Consider the following 17815-nt stretch of genomic DNA (forward strand, 5'->3'; position numbering starts at 1 on the left):
CAGAATGGAGCGAAGCACAGGCAAAATCCTAGAGGAGAACCTAGTCTTCTTTCCAAAGAACAGAAATAGGACAGCACTCCGGTAAATAAACTTGAATTGACATATTTTTATTGCAGCACGAACGTTTCGGGTTTGAGCCCTTCTTCAGTGTACAAAGCAATAGCAATCAATGTCACAATAACAACGGCTTTCTTCCTCCTCTTCTGAGGAAGAAGCATCGGAGGACCACAGCGCAGCGTGGTTAGTGTTCATCTTTTTAATAAGAAACTGAACACTTCAAATGACAAAACAACAAAGTGAAAACCGAAACAGTTCTATCTGGTGCAGACACACAAAGACTGAACATAACCACAAAACACAAAGGAAAACAGGCTACCTAAATATGGTTCTCAATCAGGGACAACGATAGACAGCTGCCTCTGATTGAGAACCATATCAGGCCAAACACAGAAATAGAAAATATAGAAAAATTAACATAGACTGCCCACCCCAACTCACACCCTGACCATACTAAATAAAGACACAGACTGCCCACCCCAACTCACACCCTGACCATACTAAATAAAGACATAGACTGCCCACCCCAACTCACACCCTGACCATACTAAATAAAGACACAGACTGCCCACCCCAACTCACACCCTGACCATACTAAATAAAGACATAGACTGCCCACCCCAACTCACACCCTGACCATACTAAATAAAGACACAGACTGCCCACCCCAACTCACACCCTGACCATACTAAATAAAGACATAGACTGCCCACCCCAACTCACACCCTGACCATACTAAATAAAGACACAGACTGCCCACCCCAACTCACACCCTGACCATACTAAATAAAGACATAGACTGCCCACCCCAACTCACACCCTGACCATACTAAATAAAGACACAGACTGCCCACCCCAACTCACACCCTGACCATACTAAATAAAGACATAGACTGCCCACCCCAACTCACACCCTGACCATACTAAATAAAGACATAGACTGCCCACCCCAACTCACACCCTGACCATACTAAATAAAGACACAGACTGCCCACCCCAACTCACACCCTGACCATACTAAATAAAGACATAGACTGCCCACCCCAACTCACACCCTGACCATACTAAATAAAGACACAGACTGCCCACCCCAACTCACACCCTGACCATACTAAATAAAGACATAGACTGCCCACCCCAACTCACACCCTGACCATACTAAATAAAGACACAGACTGCCCACCCCAACTCACACCCTGACCATACTAAATAAAGACATAGACTGCCCACCCCAACTCACACCCTGACCATACTAAATAAAGACACAGACTGCCCACCCCAACTCACACCCTGACCATACTAAATAAAGACACAGACTGCCCACCCCAACTCACACCCTGACCATACTAAATAAAGACATAGACTGCCCACCCCAACTCACACCCTGACCATACTAAATAAAGACACAGACTGCCCACCCCAACTCACACCCTGACCATACTAAATAAAGACACAGACTGCCCACCCCAACTCACACCCTGACCATACTAAATAAAGACACAGACTGCCCACCCCAACTCACACCCTGACCATACTAAATAAAGACACAGACTGCCCACCCCAACTCACACCCTGACCATACTAAATAAAGACAAAACAAAGGAATGAAGGTCAGACCGTGACAGGTGGGCATAATGCTAAATTAACCGTCAGTTTTGGCCCAATCAAGAGATCCCAGCAGAGGAAGCTGTGAGGGTTAGGGAAGCTGTGGGGGTTAGGGAAGCTGTGAGGGTTAGGGAAGCTGTGGGGGTTAGGGAAGCTGTGAGGGTTAGGGAAGCTGTGAGGGTTAGGGAAGCTGTGAGGGTTAGGGAAGCTGTGGGCGTTAGGGAAGCTGTGAGGGTTAGGGAAGCTGTGAGGGTTAGGGAAGCTGTGAGGGTTAGGGAAGCTGTGGGGGTTAGGGAAGCTGTGAGGGTTAGGGAAGCTGTGGGGGAAACATGATGATCAAATAAAGATAGACGCACAATACAATTGCATTATGATGTCATCACCTAAATGTTTGGACTATTTATAACCTACTACAAAAAAATGAGAAAAATAACATTCCTCATTAAGGACTGCTGGGACAAGAGCGTTAGCAGTATGTCTTTGGAGAAATCATTGATCCCTATCTCCTCCCATAGAACAATTCAATGCCCATATAATAGAAGGTACTTAGTTCATAATTATGGTTGTTGAAATGCCTGGCAATGGGTGATTTTTTTTCATCATGTTTTGCGAATAGAGCTCTTATGCTCACATATCCTTGTCGTAAGTTCACGTTTGGTCTCACCCACATAATAGAAGTGACCGGAACATATACAAGGACATATACAACACATTTCATGTTTCATGTTACTCTACCTGGAACCTCCCTCTGGGCAGAGTGGAACAGTGGACAGTTGTGACAAGGAATCTGCTGTCCGGAAACTGATAAGACATCAAATATTTTTTCTTAGACAAAATCTGACCTTACTAAACATTCCTGGGTCTCTTACAGCCAAACCTCTGGGGATTCAAAGGCTTTACCAAAGCTGGGGTCACTGTGTAATATGTGTCCATGTCTATTAACCACTTCCTGGATGCACCTTGAAATGGGACGGTAGGTGGACACCAAAGTCGCAGAGGGAGGAGAGGGATTTCTTTTGACGTTGCAGAATGCATTTCCGCGCTCTTTTGTCTGACTCAATAATTCTTCTTTATAACCTCTTGGTTTGAATCGTTCACATAAGTGTTTGGTGATGTACATCCAATGATGAATCAGAGCCACACATGCACCTAATGACAAGGAGTTAGCTGTATAGCTGTTTTTAATGAAGGGGATAACTGCTGAGATGACTGCTGTTTCTATCTGTTTCTCAGTAGGTCATTAACATCTTGCCTGACCAAAACATCCTGAAAGGAAACAGGTTCTTTATCGGACACAAACAGAAATGAAATGGACGGCATCCTCCATGCCATCAATACATCTCATAAACCCTGTGATAAACCTAGAATAGGGAGACGATAACTTGTTGTTGTGACATTGATTGCCATTGCCTTGCACGCTGAAGAACGGCTCGTACCCGAAACGTTCGTGAGGCCATAAAAAGATGTCGATGTAAGTTTAGTTACCGGAGTGCTGTACTATTTCTGTTCATTGGATTATATACGAGGATTCAACACTTGATTTAAGTTTATATAAAATGGAGTCGTTGTTTATCTTTTCATGAACTGTATTTGTGAACGTAGCTCCTCTAACAATGATGAAGATGTTGACAGACTTACTGAAGCCCGAGTCTGATCCCACCACTGTTCCCTTGGAAACCCAGGGAGATTCAGTGGTCTTCTGGACGGTTGGAGCAGCTCCACAAGACAGAAACAAGGTCTCTCCTACATGGTATAGTGTTATCCCAGTATTGGCACAATAAGGGCCTAAGGATTAACAAGGAACCTATTCTGGGACGATAAGAAGTGTAAGAATAATGAGATATTTCTGTATTACGTGTTTAAGAAATTTCAAAAATGTCTAATAACATGTTTCACTTTGTCATTATGGGGTATTGTGATGTTATTATGGGGTATTGTGATGTCATTATGGGGTATTGTGATGTCATTATGGGGTATTGTGATGTCATTATGGGGTATTGTGATGTCATTATGGGGTATTGTGATGTCATTATGGGGTATTGTGTGTAGACAGGTGAGAGAAAAAAATCTATTTCATCCATTTTAAATTCAGGCTGTAACACAACAAAATGTGGAATAAGTCAAGGGGTCTGAATACTTTCTGAAGACTCAGATAGATAGACAGGCAGACAGACAGACAGACTGACAGACAGGTGGATAGATGAGTCATTGACTGTAACATCTGTCCTGTTGTGTCTGTCCCTCCAGAGGGTGGTAGTAGGAGGGCTGATGACATCCAGAAAGCAGCCGAGGAGCTCAACACTCGCTGGGATGGGTTCTGTGCCCTGCTGGCTGAGAGGCTGGAGTGGCTGGCCTACCAGAGCAAGATCCTGGCCTTCTATAACCTCTGGCAGCAACTGGAGCAAGCTGTGGTCAACTCTGAGAACTGGCTGAAGGTCCAGCAGCCACCGGCCTCAGAGCCTGAACCTCTGAAGCATCAACTGGAGCGCTGCAGGGTGAGGAGTGGGGGGAATGGTGTAGTGTCTGTGGAGGGAGGGAGGGAGGGCATGCAGAATTAGGCTGATACCCACTAATTATCAAAATCCAGAAAAGAGCCGTTAAATTCTATAACTCCCTAAAAGGAAGTGATTCCCAAACCTTCCATAACAAAGTTATCACCTACAGAGAGATGAACCTGGAGAAGAGTCCCCTAAGCAAGCTGGTCCTGGACAGCAACACAATTAGACCCAACCAAATCATGAGAAAACAAAAAGATAATTACTTGACACATTCGAAAGAATTAACAAAAAAACGGAGTAAACTAGAATGCTATTTGGCCCTAAACAGAGAGTACACAGTGGCAGAATACCTGACCACTGTGACTGACCCAAATTTAAGGAAAGCTTTGACTATGTACAGACTCAGTGAGCATAGCCTTGCTATTGAGAATGGCCGCTGTAGACAGACCTGGCTCTCAAGAGAAGACAGGCTATGTGCTCACTGCCCACAAAATGAGGTGGAAACTGAGCTGCACTTCCTGCCCAATGTATGACCATATTAGAGACACATATTTCCCTCAGATTACACAGATCCACAAAGAATTCGAAAACAAACCAGATTTTGATAAACTCCCATATCTATTGGGTGAAATACCACAGTGTGACATCACAGCAGCAAAATGTGTGACCTGTTGCCACACGAAAAGGTCAACCAGTGAAGAACAAATACCATTGTAAATACAACCCATATTTATGTTTATTTATTTTCCCTTTTGTACTTTAACCATTTGCACATCGTTACAACACTCTATATAGACATAATATGACATTTGAAATGTCTATATTATTTTGGAACGTCTGTGAGTGTAATGTTTACTGTTCATTTAATTGTTTATTTCACTTTCCTTTATTATCTACTTCACTTGCTTTGGCAATGTTAACATATGTTTCCCCTGCCAATAAAGGCCTTGAATTGAGAGAGCGAGAGAGAAAGTGTGTGTGAGGGGGCAGTGTGTGTGAGAGAGAGAGACAGTCTGTATGTCTGTCAAGTGCAGGGTTTATTTTCAACTCTAATATAACACACCTGATTCATCTGTGTACACACACACACACACACACACATAAATGTGCACATGTGGGGTTGGTGCAAAAACCTGCATCCCTAGTAGCTTTCCCAGTGGAGAGATGACCACCTCTTGTGTAGTGTTAGTTGGTCCTGTCCTGTCTCCTGTTGTATAGCTGTTTAGTTAGGTGTCACTGCTCATAGTTGGTCCTGTCCTGTCTCCTGTTGTATAGCTGTTTAGTTAGGTGTCACTGCTCATAGTTGGTCCTGTCCTGTCTCCTGTTGTATAGCTGTTTAGTTAGGTGTCACTGCTCATAGTTGGTCCTGTCCTGTCTCCTGTTGTATAGCTGTTTAGTTAGGTGTCACTGCTCATAGTTGGTCCTGTCCTGTCTCCTGTTGTATAGCTGTTTAGTTAGGTGTCACTGCTCATAGTTGGTCCTGTCCTGTCTCCTGTTGTATAGCTGTTTAGTTAGGTGTCACTGCTCATAGTTGGTCCTGTCCTGTCTCCTGTTGTATAGTTGTTTAGTTAGGTGTCACTGCTCATAGTTGGTCCTGTCCTGTCTCCTGTTGTATAGCTGTTTAGTTAGGTGTCACTGCTCATAGTTGGTCCTGTCCTGTCTCCTGTTGTATAGCTGTTTAGTTAGGTGTCACTGCTCATATTTGGTCCTGTCCTGTCTCCTGTTGTATAGCTGTTTAGTTAGGTAAGTCAATGCTCAGTTATTATTCTGAATAACAAGACACATGGCACCCACTTCCCCCATAGAGCTCTGGTCAGAAGTAGTGAACTACATAGGGAATGGGGTTCCATTTGGGACGCAGACAGCTCTGATAGCTTTGCATCACATACCAGTGTTTTCCCTAGATGCATTTAGCAGTGGCCACTAATGTAGACATATAGATGTATGTCCCAGGAAGAGCACTCCCTCCACAGGAAGACCCCACCCCTCCCCTCCATAGGAAGACCCCACCCCTCCGCTCCATAGGAAGACCCCAGGAAGACCCCACCCTCCCCTCCATAGGAAGACCCCAGGAAGACCCCACCCTCCCCTCCATAGGAAGACCCCAGGAAGACCCCACCCTCCCCTCCATAGGAAGACCCCACCCTCCCCTCCATAGGAAGACCCCAGGAAGACCCCTCCCCTCCGCTCCATAGGAAGACCCCAGGAAGACCCCACCCCTCCCCTCCATAGGAAGACCCCAGGAAGACCCCACCCCTCCCCTCCATAGGAAGACCCTAGGAAGAGCCCACCCCTCCGCTCCATAGGAAGACTCCAGGAAGACCCCACCCCTCCCCTCCATAGGAAGACCCCAGGAAGACCCCACCCCTCCCCTCCCCTCCATAGGAAGACTCCAGGAAGACCCCACCCCTCCCCTCCCCTCCATAGGAAGACTCCAGGAAGAACCCACCCCTCCACTCCATAGGAAGACCCCACCCCTCCACTCCATAGGAAGACCCCACCCCTCCCCTCCCCTCCATAGGAAGACTCCAGGAAGACCCCACCCCTCCCCTCCCCTCCATAGGAAGACCCCACCCCTCCCCTCCCCTCCATAGGAAGACTCCAGGAAGAACCCACCCCTCCACTCAATAGGAAGACCCCACCCCTCCCCTCCATAGGAAGACTCCAGGAAGACCCCACCCCTCCCCTCCATAGGAAGACCCCAGGAAGACCCCACCCCTCCCCTCCCCTCCATAGGAAGACTCCAGGAAGAACCCACCCCTCCACTCAATAGGAAGACCCCACCCCTCCGCTCCATAGGAAGACTCCAGGAAGACCCCACCCCTCCCCTCCATATGAAGGCCCCACCCCTCCGCTCCCCTCCATAGGAAGACTCCAGGAAGAACCCACCCCTCCACTCAATAGGAAGACCCCACCCATCCCCTCCATAGGAAGACCCCAGGAAGACCCCACCCTCCCCTCCATAGGAAGACCCCAGGAAGACCCCACCCTCCCCTCCATAGGAAGACCCCAGGAAGACCCCACCCTCCCCTCCATAGGAAGACCCCACCCTCCCCTCCATAGGAAGACCCCTCCCCTCCATAGGAAGACCCCAGGAAGACCCCACCCCTCCGCTCCATAGGAAGACCCCAGGAAGACCCCACCCCTCCCCTCCATAGGAAGACCCCAGGAAGACCCCACCCCTCCCCTCCATAGGAAGACCCTAGGAAGAGCCCACCCCTCCGCTCCATAGGAAGACTCCAGGAAGACCCCACCCCTCCCCTCCATAGGAAGACCCCAGGAAGACCCCACCCCTCCCCTCCCCTCCATAGGAAGACTCCAGGAAGAACCCACCCCTCCACTCCATAGGAAGACCCCACCCCTCCCCTCCCCTCCATAGGAAGACTCCAGGAAGACCCCACCCCTCCCCTCCCCTCCATAGGAAGACCCCACCCCTCCCCTCCCCTCCATAGGAAGACTCCAGGAAGAACCCACCCCTCCACTCAATAGGAAGACCCCACCCCTCCCCTCCATAGGAAGACTCCAGGAAGACCCCACCCCTCCCCTCCATAGGAAGACCCCAGGAAGACCCCACCCCTCCCCTCCCCTCCATAGGAAGACTCCAGGAAGAACCCACCCCTCCACTCAATAGGAAGACCCCACCCCTCCGCTCCATAGGAAGACTCCAGGAAGACCCCACCCCTCCCCTCCATATGAAGACCCCACCCCTCCGCTCCCCTCCATAGGAAGACTCCAGGAAGAACCCACCCCTCCACTCAATAGGAAGACCCCACCCATCCCCTCCATAGGAAGACCCCAGGAAGACCCCACCCTCCCCTCCATAGGAAGACCCCAGGAAGACCCCACCCTCCCCTCCATAGGAAGACCCCAGGAAGGACCCCACCCCTCCCCTCCATAGGAAGACCCCAGGAAGGACCCCACCCCTCCCCTCCATAGGAAGACCCCAGGAAGACCCCACCCCTCCGCTCCATAGGAAGACCCCAGGAAGACCCCACCCCTCCGCTCCATAGGAAGACCCCAGGAAGACCCCACCCCTCCCCTCCATAGAAAGACCCCACCCCTCCCCTCCATAGGAAGACCCCACCCCTCCCCTCCATAGGAAGACCCCACCCCTCCCCTCCATAGGAAGACCCCACCCCTCCCATCCTTCGTAGGGGAAACACTTCATACAGTGTCGTTCAGTATTCATACAACAATATTCTCTGTTCTGTATTTGCCATAAATATTTAATTGTAATAAAATCTAAATTTGACTATTTTGTATTGAATGGCTCATAATAACAGCAGAACAGCACAAAGCTGTAATGAGATGTTAATGTATTGTGTAGACTCTGATATATTAGACTAGGATACTAAGACCCCCTCTGATAGATTAGACTAGGATACTAAGACCCCCTCTGGTAGATTAGACTTGGATACTAAGACCCCCTCTGATAGATTAGACTAGGATACTAAGACCCCCCTCTGGTAGATTAGACTTGGATACTAAGACCCCCCTCTGGTAGATTAGACTTGGGTACTAAGACCCCCTCTGGTAGATTAGACTTGGGTACTAAGACCCCCTCTGGTAGATTAGACTTGGATACTAAGACCCCCTTCTGGTAGATTAGACTTGGGTACTAAGACCCCCTCTGGTAGATTAGACTAGGATACTAAGACCCCCTCTGATAGATTAGACTTGGATACTAAGACCCCCTTCTGGTAGATTAGACTAGGATACTAAGACCCCCTCTGATAGATTAGACTAGGATACTAAGACCCCCCTCTGGTAGATTAGACTTGGATACTAAGACCCCCTTCTGGTAGATTAGACTAGGATACTAAGACCCCCTCTGATAGATTAGACTTGGGTACTAAGACCCCCTCTGATAGATTAGACTAGGGTACTAAGACCCCCTCTGATAGATTAGACTTGGGTACTAAGACCCCCTCTGATATATTAGACTAGGATACTAAGACCCCCTCTGATAGATTAGACTAGGGTACTAAGACCCCCTCTGATAGATTAGACTTGGGTACTAAGACCCCCTCTGATAGATTAGACTTGGGTACTAAGACCCCCTCTGATAGATTAGACTTGGGTACTAAGACCCCCTCTGATAGATTAGACTTGGGTACTAAGACCCCCTCTGATAGATTAGACTTGGGTACTAAGACCCCCTCTGATAGATTAGACTTGGGTACTAAGACCCCCTCTGATAGATTAGACTAGGATACTAAGACCCCCTTCTGGTAGATTAGACTAGGATACTAAGACCCCCTCTGATAGATTAGACTAGGATACTAAGACCCCTCTGGTAGATTAGACTAGGATACTAAGACCCCCTCTGATAGATTAGACTAGGATACTAAGACCCCCTCTGATAGATTAGACTAGGATACTAAGACCCCCTCTGATAGATTAGACTAGGATACTAAGACCCCCTTCTGGTAGATTAGACTAGGATACTAAGACCCCCTCTGATAGATTAGACTAGGATACTAAGACCCCCTCTGATAGATTAGACTAGGATACTAAGACCCCCTCTGATAGATTAGACTAGGATACTAAGACCCCCTCTGATAGATTAGACTAGGATACTAAGACCCCCTCTGATAGATTAGACTAGGATACTAAGACCCCCTCTGATAGATTAGACTAGGATACTAAGACCCCCTCTGATAGATTAGACTAGGATACTAAGACCCCCTCTGGTAGATTAGACTAGGATACTAAGACCCCCTCTGATAGATTAGACTAGGATACTAAGACCCCCTCTGGTAGATTAGACTAGGATACTAAGACCCCCTCTGATAGATTAGACTAGGATACTAAGACCCCCTCTGATAGATTAGACTAGGATACTAAGACCCCCTCTGATAGATTAGACTAGGATACTAAGACCCCCTCTGATAGATTAGACTAGGATACTAAGACCCCCTCTGATAGATTAGACTAGGATACTAAGACCCCCTCTGATAGATTAAACTTGGGTACTAAGACCCCCTCTGATAGATTAGACTAGGATACTAAGACCCCCTCTGGTAGATTAGACTAGGATACTAAGACCCCCTCTGATAGATTAGACTAGGGTACTAAGACCCCCTCTGATAGATTAGACTTGGGTACTAAGACCCCCTCTGATAGATTAGACTTGGGTACTAAGACCCCCTCTGATAGATTAGACTTGGGTACTAAGACCCCCTCTGATAGATTAGACTTGGGTACTAAGACCCCCTCTGATAGATTAGACTTGGGTACTAAGACCCCCTCTGATAGATTAGACTTGGGTACTAAGACCCCCTCTGATAGATTAGACTAGGATACTAAGACCCCCTTCTGGTAGATTAGACTAGGATACTAAGACCCCCTCTGATAGATTAGACTAGGATACTAAGACCCCCTCTGATAGATTAGACTAGGATACTAAGACCCCCTCTGATAGATTAGACTAGGATACTAAGACCCCCTCTGGTAGATTAGACTAGGATACTAAGACCCCCTCTGATAGATTAGACTAGGATACTAAGACCCCCTCTGATAGATTAGACTAGGATACTAAGACCCCCTCTGATAGATTAGACTAGGATACTAAGACCCCCTCTGATAGATTAGACTAGGATACTAAGACCCCCTTCTGGTAGATTAGACTAGGATACTAAGACCCCCTCTGATAGATTAGACTAGGATACTAAGACCCCCTCTGATAGATTAGACTAGGATACTAAGACCCCCTCTGATAGATTAGACTAGGATACTAAGACCCCCTCTGATAGATTAGACTAGGATACTAAGACCCCCTCTGATAGATTAGACTAGGATACTAAGACCCCCTCTGATAGATTAGACTAGGATACTAAGACCCCCTCTGATAGATTAGACTAGGATACTAAGACCCCCTTCTGGTAGATTAGACTTGGGTACTAAGACCCCCTCTGGTAGATTAGACTAGGATACTAAGACCCCCTCTGATAGATTAGACTTGGATACTAAGACCCCCTTCTGGTAGATTAGACTAGGATACTAAGACCCCCTCTGATAGATTAGACTAGGATACTAAGACCCCCCTCTGGTAGATTAGACTTGGATACTAAGACCCCCTTCTGGTAGATTAGACTAGGATACTAAGACCCCCTCTGATAGATTAGACTTGGGTACTAAGACCCCCTCTGATAGATTAGACTAGGGTACTAAGACCCCCTCTGATAGATTAGACTTGGGTACTAAGACCCCCTCTGATATATTAGACTAGGATACTAAGACCCCCTCTGATAGATTAGACTAGGGTACTAAGACCCCCTCTGATAGATTAGACTTGGGTACTAAGACCCCCTCTGATAGATTAGACTTGGGTACTAAGACCCCCTCTGATAGATTAGACTTGGGTACTAAGACCCCCTCTGATAGATTAGACTTGGGTACTAAGACCCCCTCTGATAGATTAGACTTGGGTACTAAGACCCCCTCTGATAGATTAGACTAGGATACTAAGACCCCCTTCTGGTAGATTAGACTAGGATACTAAGACCCCCTCTGATAGATTAGACTAGGATACTAAGACCCCCTCTGGTAGATTAGACTAGGATACTAAGACCCCCTCTGATAGATTAGACTAGGATACTAAGACCCCCTCTGATAGATTAGACTAGGATACTAAGACCCCCTCTGATAGATTAGACTAGGATACTAAGACCCCCTTCTGGTAGATTAGACTAGGATACTAAGACCCCCTCTGATAGATTAGACTAGGATACTAAGACCCCCTCTGATAGATTAGACTAGGATACTAAGACCCCCTCTGATAGATTAGACTAGGATACTAAGACCCCCTCTGATAGATTAGACTAGGATACTAAGACCCCCTCTGATAGATTAGACTAGGATACTAAGACCCCCTCTGATAGATTAGACTAGGATACTAAGACCCCCTCTGATAGATTAGACTAGGATACTAAGACCCCCTCTGATAGATTAGACTAGGATACTAAGACCCCCTCTGGTAGATTAGACTAGGATACTAAGACCCCCTCTGATAGATTAGACTAGGATACTAAGACCCCCTCTGGTAGATTAGACTAGGATACTAAGACCCCCTCTGATAGATTAGACTAGGATACTAAGACCCCCTCTGATAGATTAGACTAGGATACTAAGACCCCCTCTGATAGATTAGACTAGGATACTAAGACCCCCTCTGATAGATTAGACTAGGATACTAAGACCCCCTCTGATAGATTAGACTAGGATACTAAGACCCCCTCTGATAGATTAAACTTGGGTACTAAGACCCCCTCTGATAGATTAGACTAGGATACTAAGACCCCCTCTGGTAGATTAGACTAGGATACTAAGACCCCCTCTGATAGATTAGACTAGGGTACTAAGACCCCCTCTGATAGATTAGACTTGGGTACTAAGACCCCCTCTGATAGATTAGACTTGGGTACTAAGACCCCCTCTGATAGATTAGACTTGGGTACTAAGACCCCCTCTGATAGATTAGACTTGGGTACTAAGACCCCCTCTGATAGATTAGACTTGGGTACTAAGACCCCCTCTGATAGATTAGACTTGGGTACTAAGACCCCCTCTGATAGATTAGACTAGGATACTAAGACCCCCTTCTGGTAGATTAGACTAGGATACTAAGACCCCCTCTGATAGATTAGACTAGGATACTAAGACCCCCTCTGATAGATTAGACTAGGATACTAAGACCCCCTCTGATAGATTAGACTAGGATACTAAGACCCCCTCTGGTAGATTAGACTAGGATACTAAGACCCCCTCTGATAGATTAGAATAGGATACTAAGACCCCCTCTGATAGATTAGACTAGGATACTAAGACCCCCTCTGATAGATTAGACTAGGATACTAAGACCCCCTCTGATAGATTAGACTAGGATACTAAGACCCCCTTCTGGTAGATTAGACTAGGATACTAAGACCCCCTCTGATAGATTAGACTAGGATACTAAGACCCCCCTCTGATAGATTAGACTAGGATACTAAGACCCCCTCTGATAGATTAGACTAGGATACTAAGACCCCCTCTGATAGATTAGACTAGGATACTAAGACCCCCTCTGATAGATTAGACTAGGATACTAAGACCCCCTCTGATAGATTAGACTAGGATACTAAGACCCCCTCTGATAGATTAGACTAGGATACTAAGACCCCCTCTGATAGATTAGACTAGGATACTAAGACCCCCTCTGGTAGATTAGACTAGGATACTAAGACCCCCTCTGATAGATTAGACTAGGATACTAAGACCCCCTCTGATAGATTAGACTAGGATACTAAGACCCCCTCTGATAGATTAGACTTGGGTACTAAGACCCCCTCTGATAGATTAGACTAGGATACTAAGACCCCCTTCTGGTAGATTAGACTAGGATACTAAGACCCCCTCTGATAGATTAGACTAGGATACTAAGACCCCCTCTGGTAGATTAGACTAGGATACTAAGACCCCCTCTGATAGATTAGACTAGGATACTAAGACCCCCTCTGATAGATTAGACTAGGATACTAAGACCCCCTCTGATAGATTAGACTAGGATACTAAGACCCCCTTCTGGTAGATTAGACTAGGATACTAAGACCCCCTCTGATAGATTAGACTAGGATACTAAGACCCCCTCTGATAGATTAGACTAGGATACTAAGACCCCCTCTGATAGATTAGACTAGGATACTAAGACCCCCTCTGATAGATTAGACTAGGATACTAAGACCCCCTCTGATAGATTAGACTAGGATACTAAGACCCCCTCTGATAGATTAGACTAGGATACTAAGACCCCCTCTGATAGATTAGACTAGGATACTAAGACCCCCTCTGATAGATTAGACTAGGATACTAAGACCCCCTCTGGTAGATTAGACTAGGATACTAAGACCCCCTCTGATAGATTAGACTAGGATACTAAGACCCCCTCTGGTAGATTAGACTAGGATACTAAGACCCCCTCTGATAGATTAGACTAGGATACTAAGACCCCCTCTGATAGATTAGACTAGGATACTAAGACCCCCTCTGATAGATTAGACTAGGATACTAAGACCCCCTCTGATAGATTAGACTAGGATACTAAGACCCCCTCTGATAGATTAGACTAGGATACTAAGACCCCCTCTGATAGATTAAACTTGGGTACTAAGACCCCCTCTGATAGATTAGACTAGGATACTAAGACCCCCTCTGGTAGATTAGACTAGGATACTAAGACCCCCTCTGATAGATTAGACTAGGGTACTAAGACCCCCTCTGATAGATTAGACTTGGGTACTAAGACCCCCTCTGATAGATTAGACTTGGGTACTAAGACCCCCTCTGATAGATTAGACTTGGGTACTAAGACCCCCTCTGATAGATTAGACTTGGGTACTAAGACCCCCTCTGATAGATTAGACTTGGGTACTAAGACCCCCTCTGATAGATTAGACTTGGGTACTAAGACCCCCTCTGATAGATTAGACTAGGATACTAAGACCCCCTTCTGGTAGATTAGACTAGGATACTAAGACCCCCTCTGATAGATTAGACTAGGATACTAAGACCCCCTCTGATAGATTAGACTAGGATACTAAGACCCCCTCTGATAGATTAGACTAGGATACTAAGACCCCCTCTGGTAGATTAGACTAGGATACTAAGACCCCCTCTGATAGATTAGAATAGGATACTAAGACCCCCTCTGATAGATTAGACTAGGATACTAAGACCCCCTCTGATAGATTAGACTAGGATACTAAGACCCCCTCTGATAGATTAGACTAGGATACTAAGACCCCCTTCTGGTAGATTAGACTAGGATACTAAGACCCCCTCTGATAGATTAGACTAGGATACTAAGACCCCCTCTGATAGATTAGACTAGGATACTAAGACCCCCTCTGATAGATTAGACTAGGATACTAAGACCCCCTCTGATAGATTAGACTAGGATACTAAGACCCCCTCTGATAGATTAGACTAGGATACTAAGACCCCCTCTGATAGATTAGACTAGGATACTAAGACCCCCTCTGATAGATTAGACTAGGATACTAAGACCCCCTCTGGTAGATTAGACTAGGATACTAAGACCCCCTCTGATAGATTAGACTAGGATACTAAGACCCCCTCTGATAGATTAGACTAGGATACTAAGACCCCCTCTGGTAGATTAGACTAGGATACTAAGACCCCCTCTGATAGATTAGACTAGGATACTAAGACCCCCTCTGATAGATTAGGACTAGGATACTAAGACCCCCTCTGATAGATTAGACTAGGATACTAAGACCCCCTCTGATAGATTAGACTAGGATACTAAGACCCCCTCTGATAGATTAGACTGGGTACTAAGACCCCCTCTGATAGATTAGACTTGGGTACTAAGACCCCCGTCCTGATAGATTAGACTAGGATACTAAGACCCCCTCTGGTAGATTAGACTAGGATACTAAGACCCCCTCTGATAGATTAGACTAGGATACTAAGACCCCCTCTGATAGATTAGACTAGGATACTAAGACCCCCTCTGATAGATTAGACTTGGGTACTAAGACCCCCTCTGGTAGATTAGACTAGGGTACTAAGACCCCCTCTGATAGATTAGACTAGGATACTAAGACCCCCTCTGATAGATTAGACTAGGATACTAAGACCCCCTCTGATAGATTAGACTAGGATACTAAGACCCCCTCTGATAGATTAGACTAGGATACTAAGACCCCCTCTGATAGATTAGACTAGGATACTAAGACCCCCTCTGATAGATTAGACTAGGATACTAAGACCCCCTCTGATAGATTAGACTAGGATACTAAGACCCCCTCTGATAGATTAGACTAGGATACTAAGACCCCCTCTGATAGATTAGACTAGGGTACTAAAACATCATCTGATTATTTATATATACAGTTGAAGTCGGAAGTTTACATACACCTTAGCCAAATACATTTAAACTCAGTTTTTCACAATTCCTGATATTTAATCCTAGTAACAATTCCCTGTCTTAGGTCAGTTAGGATCACTACTTTATTTTAAGAATGTGAAATGTCAGAATAATAGTAGACAGAATGATTTATTTCAGCTTTTATTTCTTTCGTCACATTCCCAGTAGGCCAGAAGTTAACATACACTCAATTAGTATTTGGTAGCATTGCCTTTAAATTGTTTAACTTGGGTCAAACGTTTCTGGTCTCTCTTCTCTTCCTGTCTTCCTCTCTTCCTGTCTTCCTCTCTTCCTGTCTTCCTCTCTTCCTGTCTTCCTCTCTTCCTCTCCTCCTGTCTTACTCTCTTCCTGTCTTACTCTCTTCCTGTCTTACTCTCTTCCTGTCTTACTCTCTTCCTGTCTTCCTCTCATCCTGTCTTCCTCTCTTCCTGTCTTCCTCTCGTCCTGTCTTCCTCTCATCCTGTCTTCCTCTCTTCCTGTCTTCCTCTCGTCCTGTCTTCCTCTCGTCCTGTCTTTCTGACTTCCTGTCTTTTTTCTCTTGCTTTCTGCTGATCTGTCTCTGTCTCACTCTCTCTCTTTTTTCCCTTTCACTCCCCCTCACCCCTTCTTACCTCCCCATCTCTCTCCTCCCCCTCAACTTCCTCCCCCCTCTCCCACCTCTTCTCCCAACTCCCTTCCTTCTCTCCCTCTTCCCCTCTCCTCCCCTCTCCTCCCCTCCCTCCTCCCTCCCTCCCTCCCACCTCTTCTCCCAACCCCTACCTCCTCTCCCTCTTCCCTTCTCCTCTCCCCCCCCAGGAGGAGATAGCTCGTTTCTCCTCTCTGGAGCCCCAGGTCAACCTGCTAAAAGAGAAGCTGAAGGCACTGAGGGAGAAGGAGAATGCTCCTGTCTTCTTCGATGCAGACATCACTGACTTCACACAGCATCACCAGCAGGTCCTGGATGAGCTCCAGGCCCGAGAGAGACAGCTGGTGCTGGGTGAGAATATGGAGCAGGACACAAACACAATGCAGGCGTGCACTTACACACAGGAACACAGAAAGGGGTCATGAGGGAAGAGAAAAAGCGCACCACACCTAGTCAACTTCTGATTGTTAGGGGTTAATAGGTGAGGGTTAGTGGTTAAGGGTTAACAGGTGAGGGTTAGGGGTTAACAGGTGAGGGTTAGGGGTTAATAGGTGAGGGTTAGGGGTTAACAGGTGAGGGTTAGGGGTTAATAGGTGAGGGTTAGGGGTTAACAGGTGAGGGTTAGGGTTAGGGGTTAATAGGTGAGGGTTAGGGGTTAACAGGTGAGGGTTAGAGGTTAATAGGTGAGGGTTATGGATTAATAGGTGAGGATTATGGGTTAATAGGTGAGGGTTAGGGGTTAATAGGTGAGGGTTAGGGGTTAATAGGTGAGGGTTAGGGGTTAACAGGTGAGGGTTAGAGGTTAATAGGTGAGGGTTAGGGTTAGGGGTTAATAGGTGAGGGTTAGGGGTTAATAGGTGAGGGTTAGGGGTTAATAGGTGAGGGTTAGAGGTTAATAGGTGAGGGTTAGGGGTTAATAGGCGAGGGTTAGGGGTTAATAGGTGAGTGTTATGGATTAATAGGTTTGGGTTTGGGGGAGCTAAGTGCTGTGGCACGTGCGACAGAGAGAGGAGAGGATAATATTTTAGAGGGGAGGATAATTTTTTTAGAGGAGACAAGGAGAGGAGGTTATTTTAGAGTAGAGTGGGATATTTTAGA

At 46.3% G+C, this 17815-nt stretch overlaps 1 protein-coding gene across 1 annotated transcript in view; it reads left to right on the forward strand.

Annotated features, from left to right (window-relative positions):
- Positions 1-17815, forward strand: part of LOC109877047 (dystrophin-like) — a 244760-nt gene that overhangs the window by 59719 nt on the left and 167226 nt on the right. Inside the window, 2 exon segments of the mRNA XM_031813663.1 lie at positions 3910-4157; positions 16888-17068. Of these exon segments, the coding sequence (XP_031669523.1) occupies positions 3910-4157; positions 16888-17068 (429 nt within the window).

Source organism: Oncorhynchus kisutch, unplaced genomic scaffold (assembly GCF_002021735.2).
Source record: "Oncorhynchus kisutch isolate 150728-3 unplaced genomic scaffold, Okis_V2 Okis05a-Okis16b_hom, whole genome shotgun sequence".
NCBI lineage: Eukaryota > Metazoa > Chordata > Actinopteri > Salmoniformes > Salmonidae > Oncorhynchus > Oncorhynchus kisutch.